At 38.9% G+C, this 24,540-nt stretch overlaps 2 protein-coding genes across 3 annotated transcripts; both read right to left on the bottom strand.

Moving 5' to 3' along the window:
- Window positions 1-207: 207 nt before the first annotated feature.
- Window positions 208-17,922, bottom strand: LOC120459030 (uncharacterized). The gene is made up of 14 exons (XM_089132639.1): window positions 17,304-17,922; window positions 16,839-17,159; window positions 14,444-14,770; window positions 13,910-14,047; window positions 13,737-13,747; window positions 10,319-10,975; window positions 9,697-9,919; window positions 7,812-7,883; window positions 7,343-7,651; window positions 6,790-7,101; window positions 6,123-6,257; window positions 4,204-4,299; window positions 2,228-2,271; window positions 208-2,153 (listed from the first exon to the last, which is right to left on the bottom strand). The coding sequence occupies exons 1-14, from the start codon at window positions 17,341-17,343 to the stop codon at window positions 1,872-1,874; spliced, it is 2,967 nt and encodes a 988-aa protein (XP_088988765.1). The 5' UTR covers window positions 17,344-17,922; the 3' UTR covers window positions 208-1,871.
- Window positions 17,923-20,376: 2,454 nt separating this feature from the next.
- On the bottom strand, window positions 20,377-23,630 carry LOC148978436 (CMRF35-like molecule 8). Of its 2 annotated transcripts, XM_089132786.1 has the most exons (6): window positions 23,408-23,630; window positions 22,972-23,289; window positions 21,930-22,082; window positions 21,104-21,199; window positions 20,831-20,874; window positions 20,377-20,716 (listed from the first exon to the last, which is right to left on the bottom strand). In XM_089132786.1, exons 1-6 carry the CDS (start codon window positions 23,445-23,447, stop codon window positions 20,675-20,677), a joined length of 693 nt encoding a protein of 230 aa, XP_088988912.1. In that variant the 5' UTR covers window positions 23,448-23,630; the 3' UTR covers window positions 20,377-20,674. The 2 variants fall into 2 exon arrangements, with proteins under 2 accessions (XP_088988912.1, XP_088988913.1); XM_089132787.1 differs by lacking the exon at window positions 21,930-22,082.
- Between the last annotated feature and the right edge of the window lie 910 nt (window positions 23,631-24,540).

Genomic DNA, 24,540 nt, shown 5'->3' on the forward strand with positions numbered 1-24,540 from the left:
TGTTTGAGCATAAACAACATCTGCAAAGTTACAATGCTCAAAGTTAAAAGCAAAGGGATATATTTCCCACTAAGCAAAATGATGTAAGACGTCTTTTCAACATCTTTGTCACAAAAGTCGGACGTTGAAAAGACGTCCACTGATTAGCCAGAATGAACGTTTTTATGACGTGTTTTTTGACGTGTTCTGCACGTCCGATATAGACGTGCATCGAACCTTCGTACAAGTTTAAAAACTAGTTCAAATGTGGTCATCGTGGACATGTTTTCAACATCATTTAGGGTTTTATTTAGACAATTTATACTGTTTTTGGCCCAAATAAACACTCAGGATGCATTACATTAAAACTCTTTTTGAATTCTCTTAATTTGGAAAAAAAAAAATGTTTATTTCAATGTAATTTCCTTAGATGTGGTTTAAAAGTTGATATTTGTTTGATTTTAAGTCACCATTGTGGTGATCAGTGTTTGCTTTAGTTGGGCTCTTGGTCCCAATTCTTCTCACTATAGATTTTTGTTTGGTTGTTGAAATTGTGTGTTTGTAAAACACAATGGTTATGGTAGAGAAAGTTATTTAGATGATTTGGTTTATCTTGTTAGCAACAGTTTAGTGGTTTTACAGCATATGGTAATGTGTATTCTTTCTTATAATCCAAAATATTTAATAAAATTGTTCTGATCAAATCACTTTCAAATGCATTTATTCAGAAACACAGAAATTAATAATCAGCCTGTGAATCTCAAATATGGTGACCATAATAATCCTTGTTGCCCACCAACTCATTAATGTCTCCCATCATGCATTGCGGTATGAATAAATTATGATCTGAATTGTCTATGTAATTTACTTTGCCTACTTGAATATTTTGCTTGTCACCATTGTTGAGATAAATTGACTGAACGACTGTGTGTGCCTAAAAGACAGATTTTTTTCTTTACAACTTTTAAGAAATCCTTTTTATTATTATATTTCAAATTCTGGGTATTTATGCAAAATCATAGTTATACTGTAACCAACAGCATAAATCACAAACATTAAGTTCAAATGATGATTGTCATAATCTACCTAAAAATAAAAGTTAATATTTTACTCTTTATTCATCTGGCAGGTATAACCCATAAACAACAGCCATATACAAAATTTAAAGATAATGATATAAGGGTCAAGAGCCCAACTAAAGCAAACACTCATCTCCATAACGGTGGCTTACAATTTTAGATTTTTTTCCTTGTGATTCTGCTTTAGGTGTCTTCAATTATGCTCAATCATCACTCATTTAATCACTTAATTATCTCATTAACTTTAACACTCTTGAGTGTGGACTCATATACACTCCCGGGTGTGTTAGTTTAACACGGGAGATTTTGTCGTGACGAAGAGCTGTAGTTAACTGACCAGCTGAGCCATATTGCATTAAATATCGCTATCGACATGTCCTCGATTTTAACGTGATTTGGCTCAGCTTGTCAGTGATCTACGGCTCTTTGTAGTAATTGCCGCTCCATCTGAAAGTTGGTGAAGGTGATTTTCTGCTAATCAAGGAACCGGCTTTACTGACAAGATGCGTACAACAATGTCATGCGATATATCGCCCAGCCCTAATTTAAACAAATTTTTAAACTTGTACGAAGGTTCGATGAAAGTATATCAGATGTGCAGAACACGTCACAAAAAGACGTCATAAAAACTTTCACTCTGGCCCCTCAGTGGACGTCTTTTCAACGTCTTTGTCACAAAAGTCGGATGTTGAAAAGACGTCATTTTGCTTAGTGGGATACGGCAGAAGAGCATTACAAAAATAACACAAATACCAAACATGGAAGCCTAATGCCCAAAACATTCAGCTCATTTATATCCTCTGCTGTCGCTCATCAAGTACTGAGATGATTGACAGCAGCGTATTCACTGTAATCCTGATTATTCCTGATACTGTCAGGACAGTCAGATTTCTTGTGGAAATTCACCACTGCGTAATTCAGATCCTCAGCAGATGTGATGCAGCACTGAGAGTCACCAGTGGCTTGCTCAACTGTAGCGTAAACGCAGTGAGGAGAATCAGAGGGGTTTGTGGGTAATTGGGCAGTGGCATAAGCAGTGTCAGAAGAATCCGAGGGGTTTGGAGATTCTATGTGAGCGCCACCAGTGTGAGAAACCTGAGGAGAGACAGAGAAATTTTCTACAACTCTGAATATATATTTTATTATTTTTATACAGTAACTGGACTCACCACTTCATATTTTCCTGGTCCAGTCTGAGAATTCAATTCACCACCTGCCAATAACAAGTGTCCTAAATTAATAACACTACAGTATATCCCATTTCAACTAGTGTCTTGTGTAAATATTTTCACACATCAAATATCTGTCTTTTGCTCGTGTCTCGTTATAGCCAATAGGTGGCGACGGAAAGTGGGAAAACTGATCAAGAAATCTATACATGCAACACGGCACCAGGCGTTTTTTGCTAGTTTCTGCCTGATCCAGTTATCATTTTGATTTCCTGCCCAATTTGTACCCATTTGTGCACCCATGGGCTGCTGGTCTGAAAACGAGGAATGTTCAGGCACGTTTTTGGCATATTGCTATTTTGAGGCAACTAAAATGGACAACGATTTTATTAGAGTTGAGCCGAATACTCGGCTGAAACGAGTATCCGGTACGGATAAAGCACTTTTGTCAAGTACGAATATTATACGAGTAATACGAGTCAATATCTGTGCTCGGATAAAAAAAAAAAAAAAAAAAAGTTATGTTGAGATTAAGGCTGAGCGATATATCAACATAAAGAATATATATATATTTTTAAATGTGATATGTAATTAGACCATATTGCATATCGATATAGGCTAGTTCAGGTTTGCGCTGTGATCCTTGCTCCAAGCAAGCTGCTGAGTGCTGACTCACTGCTCCCCGCGCCCTAGCCACTCCTTTTCCACTTTGCGTGCTTGATTAAAGCATGTTATGTTATGAAATAAAGTCTTTCACCTCAGCAAAACGGACTTTCTGTCCTGTCAGCCGTTATACTGTAACGTTAGTCGTAGCGCACACTCAATTGCACGCGCAAATGCGGCGGCGCGCGCTGGACCGCCTCTGTATATAAAGTGCAAAAGAAACTATACGAGCATGCAACACCGTTACGTTGTAAATTACACGAAATAAAAGCAATGCAGTTATGATTTTCATTCTATTCACCAGGAGCAGTTTCCATGTTTCATAAACAGTTCTTGTTAGTATTGTGTATTCACTATTCACCATGGTAACTGTCGTTTCTATATTAACCCCTTAATGCCCCTATTTTTCTTTGTGTTATTTTTTATATTTTTTTAAATGACTGTAATGGCTCATACCAACGTTGTATTAATAAATAAACCAATTAATAAATCACAATTACAATTCCAAGGGAATAATCTGCAATTAAGATTTTTGTCATAGCTAATCATGCAGCCCTAAGGTGAAGAAACCTGTTTATTATTTATTCATTTGATTTAGCAAATGTTCAAGTTTCAATAAAACTACTTGTGACATGTCATATTTGACATTTGCTCTCACTTTGCAGAAAAAATATTGGGATATATTTTGTATATCGAAATTAAGCCTAAATATATATCGGGATATGACTTTTGGTCCATATCACCCAGCCGTAGTTGAGATGAAAACTCTTGTTCATTACATTTTACTTCATATTGCAGCCACATGTGTTGTATTCATTGTTGCAAAACTTGTTCTGTAGTTCGTTTGTTGTCGTGATCAAAACCATTGATCTGAAGCTCATTGCTGATGCTGTCATGTAAATAGTTTTATTTCTTATCAGCAATAAATATAGCAATTTCAGATCAACCCATATCAATTGCATGCTTAAAATAACATACCGGTTAAAGCCCCGCCCACTTCCGGGTTTAAGCCCCGCCCAGTCCGAGTACAGATACAGATACAGATAATTCATATGGTTAACAGAAACAGATACAGATACAGATAATGCTGTACTCGCTCATCCCTAGATTTTATACCATTGCGTCGGGCGTACCGACCCTTTATCCCGTAGTTAAACTAGCAAAAGTGGATTGGGACACAACCTAAGGGCATCTGTGCCGTGCGTGCGCTTTTGACCATACACTTGACCAGATCCTTAAAATGGGGCCTAATATTTTTTTCTTTAATTTTAAAAGGAGTTTTTGCATCTATAGAAGTTAAAAATGAGTTTTACCTTGAGAGTGACACTTCTTACAGAGGAAAAGTAATAAGAGTCCAGGCAAGATCAGAACCAGAGGAACCAGAACAAGAGGAACGGTCAGAGAAGAGGCTGAAAACACAGGAGAAATAAAACCAGGGCCTGAATCATCTGAGCTAAACATCAAACAGATCATGGACGGAGCTGACGTTTGAAATAGGATTGGCCAGGCCATGATACTGGGTTCACTGGTTTGTATGTTTCTCATATTAGTGGTGGGATTTCAATGACCCGGTTCAAAAACAATTCACAAGTTTGTTCACATAATCACTCAACAACCTTACGCATATATGCAATGCTACTATGTTAACGTCTCCCACCACGACCACTAACCCTACCCAATCTAAGATAGCAAAATTAGTTTTCAATGGCTACCAGCAACTGTTTGGTTTGCAGGATTCTTCAAAATATCTTCTGTATTCATCAGCTAAAAGATTTTCACACAGGTTTGGACCAAATGGAGGTTTTTGGGTGAACTGTGTGAACTTAAGTTATATAACCTGAATCAATTACAAGGATTGGAAATCAGTGGAAGTTGATTAACTGCTGTTGGACTGCTGTAGTCTTGATAGCCCATGCCAAAATACATATTCAACTCAATAGACTAATTTCGAGCCAATTTTGTTTTATTCACATCATTAAAATCGCACCGTAATGTCACCCTTTACATTGTCGTCTTCTCAGCACTGACTCGGCAGAACTGCGGATCGTACACACAAGTCTTGTATGTGACCATTCAGCACATAGTTATAGCCATCTAAAGATTTATATACGCCCTCGGTTTCTTTTTCCACTCTGTTTCTCTATCAGGTAACGTCAGGTGTAGAAGTCAGGCTGCTCAACCGGAGGGAGTGTTACCGTTAATCCTGTCAGATCGTCCATCAGTACAGTGCGGGTCGGCCAATCTGTTTCTGTCCATTAAATTAACTTTTGCAAATAACAATCGCAATCCTACGGAGGCGTATTGCATTCACTTGAAGAAAAAATAATCTGCTCTGTTTTTCTGAATTAACGAGTTAATTTTTCATGAGAAAATTTTTTTTTCAGTTTTTCTGAATTAATGAGTTAATTTTTCATGAGAAATTTTTTTTTTGCTCTGTTTTTCTGAATTAACGAGTTAATTTTTCATGGGAAATTTTTTTTTGCTGTTTTTTTCTGAATTAATAAGTTAATTTTTCATGAGAAAAAATATTTTGCACTGTTTTTCTGAATTAATGAGTAAATTTTGCATGAGAAAAAAAAATATTTTGCTCTGTTTTTCTGAATTAACGAGTTAATTTTTCATGGAAAATTTTTTTTGCTCTGTTTTTCTTAATTAATTTGTTACTCGTCACAAAAAATTAACTCATTAATTCAGAAAAACAGAGCAAAAACTTTTTTTCTCATGAAAAATTAACTCATTAATTCAGAAAAACAGAGCAAAAACTTTTTTTCTCATGAAAAATTAACTCATTAATTCAGAAAAACAGAGCAAAAAAATTTTTCTCATGAAAAATTAACTCATTAATTCAGAAAAACAGAGCAAAAACTTTTTTTCTCATGAAAAATTAACTCGTTAATTCAGAAAAACAGAGAAGATTTTTTTTCTTCACGTGAATGCAATACGCCTCCGTACAATCCTGCACATTAAGATAAAATTGGATTTTCTCCAGTCATTGTTAAAAAAACAAGCTAACAAAACTTGCAAACTAGCATTAGGGAAGCGGCCAGGATCGCTATGCCTCCACCAAAGCTCCGCCCACAAAAAATCATCACCATGTTTACTAACTTAAAGGTGTCTATGTAAAAGCAGGATTATTTTTCTAGTTTCACCATATTGCCTATTTTAAAATATATTAAATTAGCTTCAAAAATCTTCGACCATGGATCACGTTCGTATTTCAGCACAAGATCACCTGATGTTTTTGAAGATGGTTTGACTGATGAGAAAGGAGAAGCAGATGACGATGATGATGATGGTGGTGGTGGAGATGGTGATGAAGATGATCGTGGTGATGTTCCTGAAGATGGTGATGCTGTTTCTGGAACTTCTTTATATAAAACAGTAAAATGAAGAATGTCTAAATTGTGTGTGTGATTTTTTTTAGACACATCACGTGTCTAATGTGTTACTGATGTCTTTGACACAGTCATTACCAAGAATTCACAGACACTTAGCAGACGTTTAAGCTGTTAGTTTGAGTTTCCAGAACTGAAGCCTGTGGTTTCACACTGAATAATACAGTGCAGCAGAGTCACTGATGAGCAACATTACACTTCAGTTTACTATAGTACAAGTGTGGTAAATGGGCTCACAGAAGTACTAAAACCTGCACTTCTACAGCCTCCAGATGACCACATCTGTACTAATGTGAACAACTGTAATACTGTGTCCAAATTACCACTATTACCACATGCTGCAGTCCCAGACACTGCAGTGATACATGACCACACACAAAACTAAAAATGCTGCTGCTTTAAAACTGGGTCCAGATGTCCAAGTACTGGACATAGATAGACTGATGCTCTTCACGAGTGCATTGATGTTAAAAACAAATGCATAAATGACAAAGGGCAGCTTACCGTCCCCAATGTCCAGATCAAACTCAGAGAAGAAACTGTAGTTTTCAGAAACTTTGACTGTAAATCTGTATTTTCCAGAGTCGTTCTCAGTCAGGTCTCCGATAACCAGACGTAAGAGTCCTGCAGATCTGTCATCATGAACGGAGAATCGTCTGTCATGTTTCCCTTCTTCTCTTCTGTTTATTACATTAATACACTGATTTGTTTTATCATATTTACAGACTTTCTCATTTTTCTTGTCTTTCTGCTCATATCTAAAGCTTATATTGACGTTTCCTCCTGAATATCCTCTGAAAGATTTGCTTTGTTGACCTGTTAAACACAAACCCACATAATTTGTCATTTTGTTCTCAACATTAACACATTTCTGCTCACTTGCTGCAACATTCATGATTGTCATTCAAAATTATGAGTAAATCTTGCATCAGGAGATAAAAAGGTTATTGATGGCGTCTGTTATGAGTTCCACATGTGAACGTCAGTGATTACAGTCAGTGTTGAGTATCGAGATGTTGTGGAGATCTTCATGAGTTTGAGGATCTCAGTTTCTCACCTGTTGAAATCTTCAGATTCACTTCAGTGTAGGAATCTATTTTTCCTGATTTATCAACTCCACAGTTGTATTTCCCAGAATCCTCTTCTGTCAGATCTTTGATGGTCACTTTCAACACTGATAAAGTAGTGTTGTCAAACAGAGAGAATCTTCCAGAATTAACCCATTTATCTGTTTCATTAGTACTGATGAGGTCAGAGCATTCTGACTGTTCACCTTTACAGAAACGCTTTGCATCGGTCTTATATTTGCATGAGATCATGACTCCTCCTCCTGAATATCCTGTGACGCTCACAGAGCTCACGACACCTACAACAAACCAGCATTTAAACACTTTAATATAAAGACATTTAATTTAATATTAACACAGAACTGAACTTTATTTAACAGAAAGTACAACAACATGAACTGAAGTAAAAGATCAAATCTGTGGTGTTTTCCATGATGTACTCTGAGTTCAGACTCTTACCAGGAATCATCATCAGAGTGAAAGTCCAGATGATCTTCATTCTTCTCTTATTAAATGATCTTCTCTGTTGTTAGTAGATTCAGTTCTTCTGAAGCTCTCGGTGTGTGTTCAGATGAGTTTTGGGTGTTTATTTCCTGGTTACATGTTTAACATGAAGAGCTAAATGTGTCAGAGATGCCCACTTCCTCAGAGAGAGAGAGAGAGAGAGAGAGAGAGAGAGAGAGAGAGAGAGAGAGAGAATTAAACAACTTTTATTTGATCACCATTTGTATCTTATATAAATATCTCAATAATTTAATAAGGATGTCTTCCTTTTCATAGAACACCATACTTAAAAGAATTGCTTTCTATGTTGTTGATACAAAACAGTCCAGTCGAGGTCTATCAAAAGACAAAATTAAGTCTTTATTTACATCCACTGTCTCTCAAGTATAACTAGAGACACTCTGATTTTTGGAAAATGGAAAATTTTCATCTGTGTCTCATAAGTTTATAGATCGACCCATTTCAATGCACTCTCTGTGCCCACTTGGTCGAAATCTCCTCTGTCAGTTTTGAGTAGGGATGGGTACCAAGGTCGGTACTTTTTAGGTACCGACCGAATTGCCTCGGTACTACCAAGTATCAAAAAATGACTTCTTGTTCGGTACCAGATTTCGATACCTGAGGCCGTGTGTCAACCAAAGCGTTTTTATCCAGCTGAAAACGCTAGACGCTCTGCTGAAGACGCCGTGCTTTGGGCGCTTGAGAGCGTTTTGGCAGCGCAGCGTTTTTTTCCGTTGAGACGTTTCGTTGCTATGATACAGAATATCCGCAGCAGTTTGAATGTTGTGACAGTTGGTCGGTGTGGTTTAGTCCCGCCCCTCCTCCACTGTGATTGGACACCGGGGAATTTACTGTGCAAGACTGCTGCAGGTTAGTGGAAAAATATATTGTAATGACCTGGCAGTCAGTGCTAGCATCTGGGTGCATTATGGGTAATTTTTTATTGAGAGTTGATTTATGTGTTATTGCAGTAAGAACTTTAAGCTTTTGTGATAGTAAAGTTATGTGTGTTCATTTTCAAGTTAGATCAGATGTTCTTGGTTCATTTACTGCCCAATGTAAAAACGTGTGTCTCACCATCATGGAGAGAGATGTGTAAGGCAATAGGGCCTGGGAGGAGTGGTTTTTGTGTGTTCCTTTTTAAATGAGGTAAAGTTATTGCTAGTGTTTTCTGTTGTTAATTCAACTAATTTTCCGCCTGTAGGAACTTTCTGGGTCGTGCGGTGTATGGGACAAGAGTGTTCTGATCTTTAGTTAAGAATTAATATAGTACAAATGTTGACAGCGTAGAGTAGCGCCGGTTAGACCTATTTATTCCTATTTGATAACTACCAGTCATTATAACATTTAGCCTATTTATTATTCAGAATGGAACAGTTGGAAAGAAGATATATTTATAGGAACATTATAGCAGGCTCAAGATAATTAATACGGAGATCATTATTCATTGTTTTAATCAATTGGCATTCATAAAACATAGTGATAATCTCATGTATGGACGAGCGATGAACACTCTAACCGGAAACTCCCGATATGTATTAAGTAGACCGCGGAAGTAGTTGTGCAAGTAGTCCATTCTGTGTATAGCTGCGGTCAGGATTCTGTGGTCAAGTTCTCGTCCCGCAGAAGGAGGATTCTGAAGTGCGACTGTTTACAATCCAATGAGAGGCCAGGATTGTGTCACATGACTTGCTATGTTTCTGATCTCTTACTGTGTTCCTCAGAGGGCTGGGGCCGGCCGGTGTGGGGTCTAAACCTGCAGGACTCTGCCACCAAAGCCCTGCTTCTCCAGATCCTCAACGTCACCAAGTGAGACCGTGATTGAGCTGCACGCGCTCACTTAAGTGTCCCCGTAATTCAAGCGCTCCATTCTGATGATGACTGAGGAGTCCGATGATGTCGGAGGGGTCCTGATGATGACTGAGGAGTCTGATGATGTCGGAGGGTCCTGATGATGACGGAGGAGTCCGATGATGTCGGAGGGTCCTGATGATGACGGAGGAGTCCGATGATGTCGGAGGGGTCCTGATGATGACTGAGGAGTCTGATGATGTCGGAGGGTCCTGATTAGGGATGGCTCGATACCACAATTTTGGCTTCGGTACGATACCAGAACCTAATACCTCGGTATCGATACTAAATCGATACCACAGTCGGAAAAAAAAGAGTCTAAATTTAAGTGAATTGAAACAATTTTATTAAACATTGCTTGAAACTCTCAACTACCATATGTGCAAAGAAAAGTATCCCAAAAAAAACAACAAAAAACGTATCAAAATTTTAAAAATAAAATTATGTGTAGGTAAAATTTTGATTTGGGAAAACCTAATAGTAGTGCAACATACTACTAGTCCACCGCCTAGTGGAGAACTTCGGAAAAGCAGCTCATCAAATACCGAATTTAACAAAATGATGATATTGTACCGTTTTAAATTTATTAAATACCGGTATTTTTGCAATACCGGTATACCGCGCATCCCTAGTCCTGATGATGACGGAGGAGTCCGATGATGTCGGAGGGTCCTGATGATGACGGAGGAATCCGATGATGTTGGAGGGTCCTGATGATGACGGAGGAGTCCGATGATGTCGGAGGGGTCCTGATGATGACGGAGGAGTCCGATGATGTTGGAGGGGTCTGATGATGACTGAGGAGTCCGATGATGTCGGAGGGGTCTGATGATGACTGAGGAGTCCGATGATGTCGGGGGGGTCTGATGATGACGGAGGAGTCCGATGATGTTGGAGGGGTCCCGATGATGACAGAGGAGTCCGATGATGTCGGAGGGGTCTGATGATGACGGAGGAGTCCAATGATGTCGGAGGGTCTTGATGATGACTGAGGAGTTCGATGATGTCGGAGGGGTCTGATGATGATTGAGGAGTCCAGTGATGTCGGAGGGTCCTGGTGATGACTGAGGAGTCCCGATGATGTCAAACAAGACTAACTCGCACACACTGTTTCCACAGAGGCAGGGTTTGGGGACGGCGCTCAGGATCCTGTTCTCTGAGAGGGAGATCAAAGACCTACCGGAGGACCGTCCGTCGATCGGTTTCCAGCTGACGCGGCAGGAAATCGTGGCGCTGATCAATGGCTTCGCCAGGTGACGCCCGAGGAACTGATGACCCGTGCACAGTCAAGCTAGGAGTGTGTGTTAAAGGGGTCGTCGATGCCCAGTGTCCACAAGTTGTGTGATTCTTTAGGGTCTTCATGTAAAGTTTGTAACATACTTTAGTTCAGATTCCTCAATGTTTGTGTAAAACAACACACTCTTTACCTCCTCACACACAGCTCTGCTCACAGCGACCCGTTCCGGTGCGCGTCTCTTTAAATGAGAACGAGCCACTGCTCCCCCATGGGGCGTGTCCACACTACAGAGAGATCAAATTACCATCCAATGACCAAACGCTTGATTACTGAGGATTAAAAAACGGAATGAATGAGTTTTTCTTCCTTGTCTGACTCACTGCACACACACATCTATATGCACACACCTATAAAAGTGAGTTTTGCATTCGATGACCCCTTTAACATAAATGTACCCAAAATATTTCTGAAATGAAGCAGGAAAGTGATGCTCTCTCTCTCCTCTCTCTCTCTCTCTCAGATTTTTGACGAGTATAAAAGAGTTGCACAACTTCTGCACTCTCCTGAAGGACCACAGGTGACCCCAGTGCCTGCTGTAGTGCGGTCAGGCCTGCGCGACCCGTCTCAGGGACCGGCAGAACTCCTCTCGACCCGATCTCAGTGCGACTCACAGGAACTCTTCAAGCTCTTTATCCTCCTCTGCATGTTCAAGACTGTGTGTGTGTGTGTGTGTGTGTGTGTGTGTGTGTGTGTGTGTGTTACAAAACACTGCCAGCAAGTCCTTGACTTTACCCCAGAACATCTACCGTCAACCAGCACTATTTCATCTACAGAGTTCACGGATTATGAACGATTGTCGACAGAAAACGAATGGATACAGTTCCAGTATCATGTATTTAGGAACAGTATTCCAGTATTTAGGAAAGGCCTGGATACAAAGCGATTAGCAGATCTTTAAACACACTACTGTACAGGCTAAATGGTTTAACTCTCCTGCAAACACTTTTCTAGGAATTGCAAATAGCTAAATTTCCCGCTTAAACCCAACATGCTTTTCAACGCAGTCGCGCACCTCTCACGATAGCAGGCCGTGCGATATTGCGTCGTTTGCATCAAAGAGCTGAGGTTCGCGTGCATTTCACCCGACGGTACAGCATCTTTGATAACTAACGGCCGCGGTTGCCAAAAACAAGCATAATTTTCAGTGATAACATAAATTATCCTCCACAATGGCATTTGGGATATATTATTTCAAGGACAAAACCGTGGAAGTTGGAAAAATTGATTGGATGAATGTTGAAGACCAGCAAAAATCTTCAAAAATGGTCACAGAGTGCCCCAAACTGGAGGATGAAGATGGATGGATAAATGTTAAGTGGAACAAAGGCAGAAAAAAGAAATATGGTCCGGCCTTTTTTCCTGCTAAGGTGTTAATGTTTGGGGGTAAGTTCAATTCCCCACAATGTAAATGAAATCATTACCGCAGTCGAGCGGCAGCAGGGACCTGGCGCTTTTCAACGATAGAAATATGGCAGCGGATGCTGGAACATGGATTGGAAGTGCCCAAAACTTGCAGTTTGTGTTCGTAGCTTTCTTTTTGAGTTGAGTTAAGAGATGATCCAAATAAATGTAACTGCTTTTGCGGAGTCTCTAAGGGGGAGTCGCGGCGTGAGCCGTTGTGTTGGTCTGTTTTGCCCTCCAGGTAGCGCAAATGTCACGTGACTGAAAACTATGAATTAAAAAACTTTCAATTGTCATTTTGACAGCAAAAGGGCAACCTGTACCTCAAAAGAGACAGCAGATCAAATGATTGAAGACCTGAAGAAGGAGCTGGTGGCTAAGCGAGCATCTTTTTGATGCAATGTTGAAGACATACTAGATGCCATGAGAGGTAATTTTATGATTTTAAAGAAAAAAAAATATTTGCACTTAGACAAGATCACAAAATGCAGAGAAAATAAAGCAACATGAAATTTTTAAAGGAACAATATACCCACAATGAAAATAATAAAATATATTTCTTTCTATTTCCTCCTGATTACTTGGCAATCATCATCCTAATGTAATGGAGTTAAATTGGTACGTGTTTGTTGATTTCAAAGCAACCAAAGAATACCGACCAGATAGAAAAATATAAAACTCTTTGCATCACTGAAAGTCAAAGCCTGAAAATGGCAGTTTCGTACACTTAACTTAAAGACATTGACATTAAAGATTGCCAGTCAATTTGGACCAACAACTTCATGTGGCCTAATGGCTGAATGCTGACAATGTTTTCACAGTATCAGAGATTCCAGTAAATGGACGTCTCATGCAGAACATTCACTTCTGTTTTTACACTTTTAAAATAAAGTGCTGACAGCGTGTGTAAACTTTCACACATTCATGTTTACTGACTCCCAGTCACCCAGATACAGCAGCAAAAACAGACAACTTCAGTTTCTTGTTACTTCTACTAAAACAATCAAGATGTTTAACTAACAACGTGATCTACATAAACCATTAACTGTATTTATAAACGATCTGCACGTAAAAGGATAAAGAAAAGGATAAAAGGAGATTGTAACAGTTGCTCTATCTCTTCTTTGCTGGGCTTTCTTTTCTTGGGGCCTGCTCTTTGGCTCACTTCTTTTTCTCTCTTCTAAAGCAATTCTCTCTCTCTCTCTCTCTCTCTCTCTCTCTCTCTCTCTCTCTCTCTCTGGTAACATATAAGCTGGGTAAACGGTGCGGGAGAAGGGTAGGATTGTGTATGATTCTGTCTTATTAGTGTGGCAAAGTTATTGTCATAATACAGAAAGAGGAACTGTAAGCACAGCAGCAGAGTCACAATTACTGTCTTAAATCCACAACTGCAGCAAGCAAACAATAAAAACTAAAAACTGTGTATTATTTGGAGCTCAGTGTTCATCCTGGACCCTGTATATACTGCACATCTGTCTTTCCTTTTAAATCAATCATTTTATACACATTCTCTGCAGTGGAGATTCAACTGATGAGGCGGATGAAGATGATGAGGATGAGGACGAAGATGATGAGGAGGAAGATGTTGAGGAGGACGAAGATAAGGATGGTGGTGACAGTGATGGTGATGTTGCTTCTGGAACTTTTGTATATATATATATAAAAAAAATGAAACAATGAATTTCTAAGGGATGCTTTTTTCACATAACTTGATACATTGTACAAGATACATGTTTACTGATGTTTATCACACATTGACTACCCAGAATTCATGTTTGATGACATTCAGACACTAAGAAAAAAAAATCGCAAGCTGTTAGTTTGAGTTTCCAGAACTGAAGCCTGTGGTTTCACACTGAATAATACACTTCAGCAGAGACACTGATGAGCAACATTACACTGCAGTATTAAAAGAAATTGTAATTTGTGTCCAAATTAATACTAGGCCTATTGCTGGAATGCCAAACACTTTAGTAATATGAAATTAATTATTTCTTAAATGCATAATGGTTCACATCACTGAGAAAATCACCCGTACCTGTAACTCTGACCAGGACTCGTGTGATGAAGATCTTGTGTCCTTGATCAGTCTGAACTCCACACCAGTATTCTGAATCTTCTTCAGTCACATGACTGATTCTTCCCGTCAGGAGCTGCTGTTCTCTGTCATCATACAGCTGGATCTTTCCCTCACCCCTCCATCTTCTGCTCTCATTCACAGACGTCTCTTTAGCACAGAGATCAGCTCCAGATCTCCAGCACAGAAACTTCACATCACCACTGTGGGATTGTGGGTATTTGCAGTTGATGTTCACAGATCCTCCAGCAGAAGCTGATAGACTGATGCTCTTCACACAACAATCATCTGTGTAAGATCCAAATAAATGTTACAATCACCAGATATATTCATGGATTCTGTCAATAATGCATAAACGCACGTGTGTTTGTGAGTTTCGATAGCTAGTTGGGCGTGGCCAAAGCCAGTTTAAGTACTTATTCTAGACATTTGCCAATAGTTGTTAGAAGAAGCATTAGAACAACAGGAGAGAACATCAATCTGTGACTGTTTACTTTCTTATTTGATTTTAGCACGGCTCTTCGTAACTGTGTTTACCCTGGTAAAAATGCGCATGTGTTTGTGTCCTGATTGAGTTTCGCTGGCTGAATAGTTGGGCGTGGCCTGCTGTACACATTAATGGGGTATTAGGCGTGTATATAACTGGTTAGTGCACCGCGGCTGCCCTCGTGTGAAGCCCTCATCGTGTGAAGACCAAAGAGTATAAAGACCAGCGACTCTACCTGTGCGACTCGACTAAGCAAGGAACACACCGACAAGGCACTTGAGTATTAATTTAAGTGTCACCGTCCCGGTACCGGGACGCCTAACTTTACTTCACTATATTTCTATTAAATCCTAATCTAATTATGACAAATTATATATTGTTGGAAAGGTCTAAGACTTCTAAATAAATATTCTGCCCCTGTTTTGTGTTACAAATTATGTAGGAAGAGTAATTAATGAATTTATGACAAGAGTGCACCTAAAAAAATCTGCATCATAACAGGAGGTCTGATAGCCTAGAAATCTAGACGCACCCTAGAGGCAGCAAAAATAATTTTGCAGCAAAGTGTGGTCTAGCAACTCTCCGTTGACTTTCGAAGTGGAAAAACCAAACTCTGGTCCGGCCAATCACATCGTGTATAGAGTTGGTGGGCGGACTTAACACAATGACGGCAGAGTTGTGACGGTTCTGCGCCGTGATTTCCATCGGTGGTTTCCCTGATACTTGAAAACAAACAAGATGCTGCTGGCGAACAGCTGTCTTTCGATTCGGCTTTGGCCGCGACTCTGGATGACTTGAGTTAAGAGAATATCACTTAAGTCATTCTTAAAAAAGGAAGATGTGTTCAGAGTTTTGACGACCGGATACGGCAAAAGTTTAATATATCAACTTGCTCCGCTGGAAGGAAGACGCATGGGACTCACTCATCCACAGCCATTCGTTGCTCTGGTTGGTTGTGGTGCTATCCTATGGCGTGCAGAGGGATATTGAAAGACAACCTTTTATCCCGCCCCTCGGATTGAGGTATGCCAATTGTGAGTTCCTAGACCTAACATCTTGATAGGTCTGGCTTGCCAGGCTAGAGGTCTGACCTTTGTCACAAAAAGTTGATGCACCCACTTTTAATCATTGAAACTTCTGTTTTTATGCTAAAAGTTCATAATAAAAAATATAATCTAGTATTTTTCAATAAAAAATAAAAAGTATAGTATAACATTATCCTCTAAAAATTATAATATATATGTATATATTATCCTCTAAAATATAACAATATTTTTTATCGCCTTTTTTATTATATCACATATTTTAATAATAGTTATCATAAATTAGGTATCATTTGAAAGCTTATAAACTCAGAATTCATCTAGTGAAAACCGTTTTATAATTGAACGTTGCGTTACCATAGAAACGGTACTTATTTTATCAGGCTCCTCCCCTTTTGGGCATCATTGTATTTCATAATTTATTATCAAAACCTTTTCTAATCTTGACAAAACACATATTCTTCTTTACAATTCCTGTCTTAATGTCCAGATCAAACTCAGAGAAGAAACTGTAGTCTTCAGAAACTTTGACTATAATCTTATATTCTCCAGAGTCGTTCTCGTTCAGATCTCTGATAAACAGACGTAAGAGTCCTGCAGATGTGTCATCATGAACGGAGAATCGTCTGTCATGTTTCCATTCTGTGCTTCTGTTGGTGTTTATTACAGTAAAACACTGTAATAGACGTCTATCACATGATTTGTGTGTTTCCTCTCATATTTGTAGTTTATAATGATGTTTCCTCCTGAATATCCTCTTACAGATATACAGGAGTATCGAGATGTTGTGGAGATCTTCATGAGTTTGAGGATCTCAGTTTCTCACCTGTTGAAACCTTCAGATTCACTTCAGTGGAAGAATCTATTGTTGCATATATATCAACTCCACAGTAGTATTTCCCATAATCCTGTTGTCTTAGATCTCTGATGGTCACAGTGAAGACTGCCGATCTTGTGTCGTCATACAGAGAGAATCTTCCATCATCAAACCATTTATCTTTAATATCAGTCCTGATTTGGTCTGTACAGTATGACCACTCTCCTTTACAAAAATACTTTTTATTCTCTATATATCCTTTATCATATTTGCATGTGATCGTGACTCCTCCTCCTGAGTATCCCGTCACACTCATGGAGCTCACGACACCTACAACAAACCAGCATGAAATACTTTATTATACACAGAAATAAACTTTCTTTAGAAGTAACTGAAGTAACATGAACTGATGAAGTAAAAGACAAAAAAGACCAAATCTGTGATGTTTTGAGTGTTTTGAGTTCAGACTCTTACCAGGAATCATCATCAGAGTGAAAGTCCAGATGATCTTCATTCTTCTCTTATTAAATGATCTTCTCTGTTGTTAGTAGATTCAATTCTTCTGAAGCTCTCGGTGTGTGTTCAGATGAGTTTTGAGTGTTTATTTCCTGGTTACATGTTTAACATCAAGAAATGAATGTGTCAGAGATGCCCACTTCCTCAGAGAGAGAGAGAGAGAGATTAATAAACCGGGAAGTAATACGAATGCTTCACACGTGATTAATGAACATGCAGACGCAGAACAGACAGTGCAGATAAAACTATTTTTTCAAACAGAACCGAACAGGAACCTAAACAGGAATCAGCCTAATTTGAAGAGGTAATTTCATATCTAATTATGTTTGTCGACTACACCACAGGGACTTACACCAAGAATTGAATGCAAGCAGCGTTTCATGCAGCTCAAGTTCCTGAAAGGGAAAGAAACATTGATTCTACCTGAGGTCAAACACATTCATCATCACAACATGTAGGACTGAAGGACATCCACCGTAGGCACCTCCAGCTGGAAGTGATCTAGGAAAGCACAAAAAGCTCGCTCAACTGAAATACAGCACTCTCAAGTGAACAGGAGATCCCACTGCGACAGCCGCAGGGCACCCGTGTAAGTGGCCTTCAGCTCCTGCATGAATACACAAGAGAAATTAATACACAGCGAAATCCCCAGTTTTTAAATTAACACTGAGAAGTATGAATTATATAAACTCTGATCAGAGTGTTAAATGAACACTGAAGCAGTGTTAAAGTTAATGAGATAATTAAGTGAATAATTTAGTGATGATTGAGCATTATTGAAGACACCTGATGTTAACAAGCAGAATCTCAGAAGGAGGAAACCGGAATAAGTCACCATTATGGAGATCAGTGTTTGTTTTAGCTGGGCTCTTGAGCCATGAACGAATTTTGAATGGTGGCACCCAGAATGCAACATGCTTTGTAATTGTCACCATTGTTGAGATTCACAGGCTAATTTTTGATGTCCGTGTGTCTTTAAAAAAATTAAAGAGAAACTTTTAAGAAATTATTTTGAATACATTGTAAATGTAAAAAAATATATTATGTTGTACAAGGTCACTGCTGATAAAATGAATAGAGTAAACCTAACTCAGAAATTAGACTCTATGGCCTTGTTTACACTGCATGGTTCAAGTGACCCAAATCCGATTTTTTCCTCTAATGTGGCATAGATCGGATATGACCGGTGAACGTGTAAGCAGGAAAAAAACGCATGGATTCCGATTTTCTCAGATCGGATTCAGGCTTCATTCATATGTGGTAATAAATCGGATATGAATCAGATACGTGCATTTGCGTGTGCCATGTAAGCAGACAAATCGGATATTCCCCAGTAAATGCGAGTCATGCGTCAATTTAAAACTGCGCGATTATAGGCGCAAGCCGCGCGATGGAAGAAAGGATACACACAGTGGAGCAATGCGGAGGTTTCATGTCTTTTGAGTGTTTGGGGTGAAGAGTGCAGGCAAAAATGCAGGGATGTTACAGAAATAAATCCGTTTTTGAAGACATTTCACGAGATATGAGGCATCGTTTTAAGTGCTCATGGCCAGAGCCTCTCCTCTTTTTTTCTCCGCCGTACGAGACCAATGTTTTGATGACTTATTGAAATATTGTGGAAAGAAAACACTGGATAATTTTATTCGCATCTGCATCCATTGAATTTCGTGCTGTTTTGCTTAAATTCCCGGTTCAGAACCATCAGAACGTCTGCATTTGGTAATTCAGCAGTGTATAGTGTGAATGCAAAAATCGGTCGTCAAAAAAAACGGATATAGTCAGAAAATCGGATTTGGGCATCAAGACCCGCAGTGTAAATGCAGCCTATATGAATTCAGTGGTTTAGATCAAATGATTGTGGAATACTGTTTAGATTCAAGATGAATGGCGTGCTCAATTAATGGCGGCACTCCTTAATTAAAATGTCTTTATTAAAAAAATGACATGTCCTGAACGGACAAATTTAAAAAGCCCACGCGTAGCGGCATGGAGCCTTCTTCAGGGCTGATGGCCCAGATAGCAAACTGACATTGAATCAACGTGGAAATATGACATCGAAACAACGTTGATCTGACATTATTTTGCTCATCGAATTAACGTTGAACCAACGTCAGGCGCGTCATTCTTTCAAAACTAACGGAAAATCAACTTGAAATCAACGCGTTGTTTCAACGTTATGAAAGCAAACCAATTTTCGATTTCATTTAGCTTTGAAGAATGCCGCGTCTGACGTTGATTCAACGTTAATTCGATGAGCAAATCAACGTTGTTTCAATGTCATGAGAGATGTCGTTTCCACGTTGATTCAATGTCAGTTTGCTGTCTGGGGGGCTCCATGCCGCTATGCGTGGGCTTTTTAAATTTGACCCAGACCTTAGTTTAAATCCACTGTGAGACACCAATGTGTTCCTGAGCAAGACACTTAACCCCTAGTTGCTCCAGAGGCGTGCGACCTCTGGCATATATAGCAATTGTATTGGAGCGACCTATGACATATATAGCAATTGTATTGGAGCGACCTATGACATATATAGCAATTGTATTGGAGCGACCTCTGACATATATAGCAATTGGATTGCTAATGTTTATTTAAATCCCTAGTCATTGTGTAATATCAAGCCAATTTAGGGATTTTTTTTTCAGTATATGTTGGTCATGTCGTTCTTTTATCCTTTGTATTTTTCATTTTTGTGCTCTACTATCATACAAACTAAAACGATTGACATGATTTGACCAGCAGCTGATTGGACAGATGTAACCCAAATGTCTCATCTATCCAATCATCACCATTTTTTAAAAAATGTTTCTGAAGTAAATTTAAAATAATAAAAAAAGGGTCAGGCCAATCCATACTGCATGTGTGTTAATCCTCGTATGATGATGCAGCATTGAGGGTCACTAGTGGCTTTCTCAACTGTAGTGTAAACACAGTTAGAAGAAACAGAGGGGCTTGTGGGTAATTGGGCAGTGTGTAACGCTTTAACCTGAGGGGCTTGTCTGAATGGTTGTAGAGAGTAAGCAAAGACTCACACATCTGTTATTCATTTATTATCAGCGTCATCAATCCCACGCAACACATGGGGCAGTTTGCAAAACATGCAGTCCACTAACAACTGCGTTACTGAATAGAAATAAAACTGGGTAAGAACATAATTATAAAACAGACTTTACACACATGCATGTGACGTTCACAGCTCACACTCCTTGTACCGACTGAGTGAGGGGTACAGTACCTAATTCTACTTGTTATCAGAAGAATCCGAGGGGTTTGTGGGTAATTGGGCAGTGTTATAAACAGTGTTAGAAGAATCAGAGGGGTTTGTGGGTAATTATTCTTTAATGTCCTCGTAATCACAACCAGTGTGCGAAACCTGAGGAGAGACAGAGAAATGATTTACAGCTCTGAATATCATCAGAATGGAAGAAATTAGACCATAGTCTCATCATGTATAAACATAAAAATTTTATACAGTAACTGGACTCACCACTTCATGTTTTCCTGGTTCAGTCTGAGAATTCAATTCACCACCTGCCAAAAACAAGTGTCCTAAATTAATAACATTACTGTATATCACATTTCAACAATTATGCCTTGTGTAAATGTTTTCACACATCAAATATCTGTCCGTTTCTCATGTCTCATTGCAGCCAATAGGTGGCGACGGCAAGTGGAAAGTGGGAAAACAGATCAAGAAATCAAAATGTTTTATTCTCAGTATAAATAAAGTTTCTGCTATAAAAGAAGATGAGAGTTTTACCTGGAGACTGACACTTCTTCCAGAGAAACAGAAATAAGAGTCCAGAGATGATCAGAACCAGAGGAACCAGAACCAGAGGAACGATCAGAAAAAAGCCTGAAAACGAAATAAATAATGTGAGAATCTGATCATCAGAGCCAAACATCAGATCAGATCATGGGACGTTTGAAATAGGATTGAGCAGATCATGATGCTGGATTTCAGGGTTGCCAGGTCTGTTACAAAAAAAGCCCAATGGCCAGTCAGAAATAGCCCACAAAGTATCCCAATGACCATCTCCCAAATATCAAAACACAAAATAAACAATTCCCATACCTAAAACGCGTGTTTTACAGTCAGTGTTATGCAAATTGAAAACCATATCATAGTGATTATAAAAACATCTCAAAGACTCCCTACCAGCGGCCCTTCTTCACGAAACGTTTATGCAAAAATCACTTTTATAACGTGTTTGAACGCAGATGTGTGTCCACAGAGTGTGTAAACAACCATGGTGAAAATCCACTCAATATTTGTTTTTAAATAATCTCCATAAATCATAAGCAGTCTCTAGATGTTGCTCTACTCTTATAAGAGTCGAGATAAGAGTCTCTATAGTCTCCTGGCATCTGAGCCTCTGAGGACACCGTAGACTGCCGTTTTCTTGATAGGCTACAAAGCACCAAAATGGAGATTCGGCTAACTAGAATGATTGGTTTATTTATGTATTTATTTATACTTATTTAACTATTTAAAATGTATTAAATGTAATATTATTATTATTTTAGAGTTGAAAATATATTTCAGCCTCCTTGCAAACTTTGTTTGTTTTTCAGCACACAATCACCTGATGATGTGTTTAGAGACGCCAGTGATGTAGTAGAAGGTCTGGAAACACCTGTAAACGGTGAAGTTTTGACTGATGAGGATGAAGAAGCTGATGATGATGATGATGACGGAGATGGTGGTGGTGATGATGATGATGGTGGTGGTGGTTTTCCTGGAAAATTTTTTATAAATTGTAAAGGATGTTTTTTTTCACACACAGAACATGACATTGCTTTTCTTATGATACTTCATACTCATGTCTTTCACACATTCACCACTCAGAATACACTAATGTGAAGAATGTGACAAGCTGTTAGTTTGAGTTTCCAGAACTGAAGCCTGTGGTTTCACACTGCATTCATACAGCGCTCTCACAGACCCAATGGCCACCAAAGAGCTTTACATATTGCTTCCCATTCACCCATTCACTCATACACCGACGGCGGTGTCAGCCATGTAAGCCATCCAGCTCGTCAGGAGCAGCCGGGGTTAGGTGTCTTGCTCATTAACACAACCGGGGATTGAACCACCAACCTTCCGGATTGTAGACAAACATGAACCACTGAGCCACTGCCGCCCCAGTAGTTACTGATGAGCAACATTACACTTCAGTTTACTAGTACAAGTGTGGTTAAGGGAGTCACAGAAGTACTAAAACCTGCACGTCTACAGCCTCCAGATGACCACACCTGTACTAATGTGAGCAACTGTAATACTGTGTCCAAATTACCACTAATGCTGTAACATAGTATATGAATGTGAAATGAACAAATAACTATAACAGTACAACACAATTGGTGTGGTCACATTTATAGAATGAAATGAAGAATAAAACAGTCAAAAAATTGTCATTTTGTTTTCAATGTAAACACATATCTTTCACTTTGCTGCAAAATGTATGAATGTGAAGTCAAGATTATGAGTGAACCTTACATCAGGAGTTATTGTCAGTTAAAGGTTATTGATGGCGTCTGTTATGAGTTCCACATGTGATTACAGTCAGTGTTGAGTATCGAGATGTTGTGGAGATCTTCATGAGTTTGAGGATCTCAGTTTCTCACCTGTTGAAATCTTCAGATTCACTTCAGTGGAGGAATCTGTTCCTGATTTATCAACTCCACAGTAGTATTTCCCAGAATCCTCTTCTGTCAGATCTCTGATGGTCACAGTGAAGATTGCTGAACGTGTGTCGTCATACAGAGAGAATCTTCCATTATTAAACCATTTATCTTTAATATCAGTCCTGATTTGGTCTGGGCAGACTAACCACCATCCTTTACAAAAATACTTTGTATTCTCTGTATTTCCTTTATCATATTCGCATGTGATGTTGACTCCTCCTCCTGAATATCCTGTCACACTCATGGAGCTCACGACACCTACAACAAACCAGCATTAAATACTTTAATATACACAGAAATTATATATTTTTTAGAAGTAACTGATGGAAAAGACCAAATCTGTGATGTTTTGAGTGTTTTGAGTTCAGACTCTTACCAGGAATCATCATCAGAGTGAAAGTCCAGATGATCTTCATTCTTCTCTTATTAAATGATCTTCTCTGTTGTTAGTAGATTCGGTTCTTCTGAAGCTCTCGGTGTGTGTTCAGATGAGTTTTGAGTGTTTCTTTCCTGGTTACATGTTTAACATGAAGAGCTGAATGTGTCAGAGACGCCCACTTCCTCAGAGAGAGAGAGAGAGAGAGAGAGAGAGAGAGAGAAAGGGAGGAGAAACTAATATTTTATACGTACACACAGATGCAGAACAGACACCTGCAGAAAAAACTCATTATCAAGAGTTATTTTACAGATATTTTTCACAGACAATTCCATTATTTCAAAGGCTCATTTTAACAGTTTCTCAGAAACATAATGTTTAAAGTTTTAACTGACCTAAGCGTTTAATAAAGTGTTTGTAAAGTAAACAGGAAGTAAACGTCAAGTGTAAGAAGGTCAAGTTCTGTCACTCATGTCGGTTCTCATTATTGTCAGCTACTTCAGAAGAAGAACGAGCATCGATTTACCATGAATAAATCATCGTGTCGCCCTGCGCTGCGTCCAGTGTAGACATTATCACAGATTATGAACTATCACTAGCCAGCACTAGTCAACAAGGAAGATTATAGACACATCAGGTAAGAAAACAGATGTCATGGACAAAATGTGTTAACATTGCAAACGTGTTATTTTTACATTATTGAAAACTGCTACGGCAGCAGGGAAAATCATGGGTGATTTGATTTTGACGCACTGTGTCGCGCTGTGTGATCCTGTGTTTATCCTGATGGAAATATAAAGAAGCCTTACAGTCTTTCAGAAATACTGTGTTTTAACCACAAAAACAGTTTAATATGAATAAAGTGTCCATACGTAGATTACAGATCCATACCAAGGGTGCAAATATCTTCAAAATGAATCAGACTCAGTTACCACCCTGAGTGTAAATCCTAACTGATTGGTTGTAGCAAGAACGTGCTACCATTGGTCAGCTCACTGTAGCCGTTATCTGATTTGTGTTTTTGTCTGCACGTCGATGCTAGAAGAGTTTCAAAATCCACATATGTGTCCACAAGAAGCTATTTGCAAATGTGTGCAGCGATTTACAAATGTCCGGAAAGCATAGTTGTGTTT

This window comes from Pimephales promelas, chromosome 6 (assembly GCF_988280905.1).
Source record: "Pimephales promelas chromosome 6, fPimPro1.hap1.1, whole genome shotgun sequence".
NCBI lineage: Eukaryota > Metazoa > Chordata > Actinopteri > Cypriniformes > Leuciscidae > Pimephales > Pimephales promelas.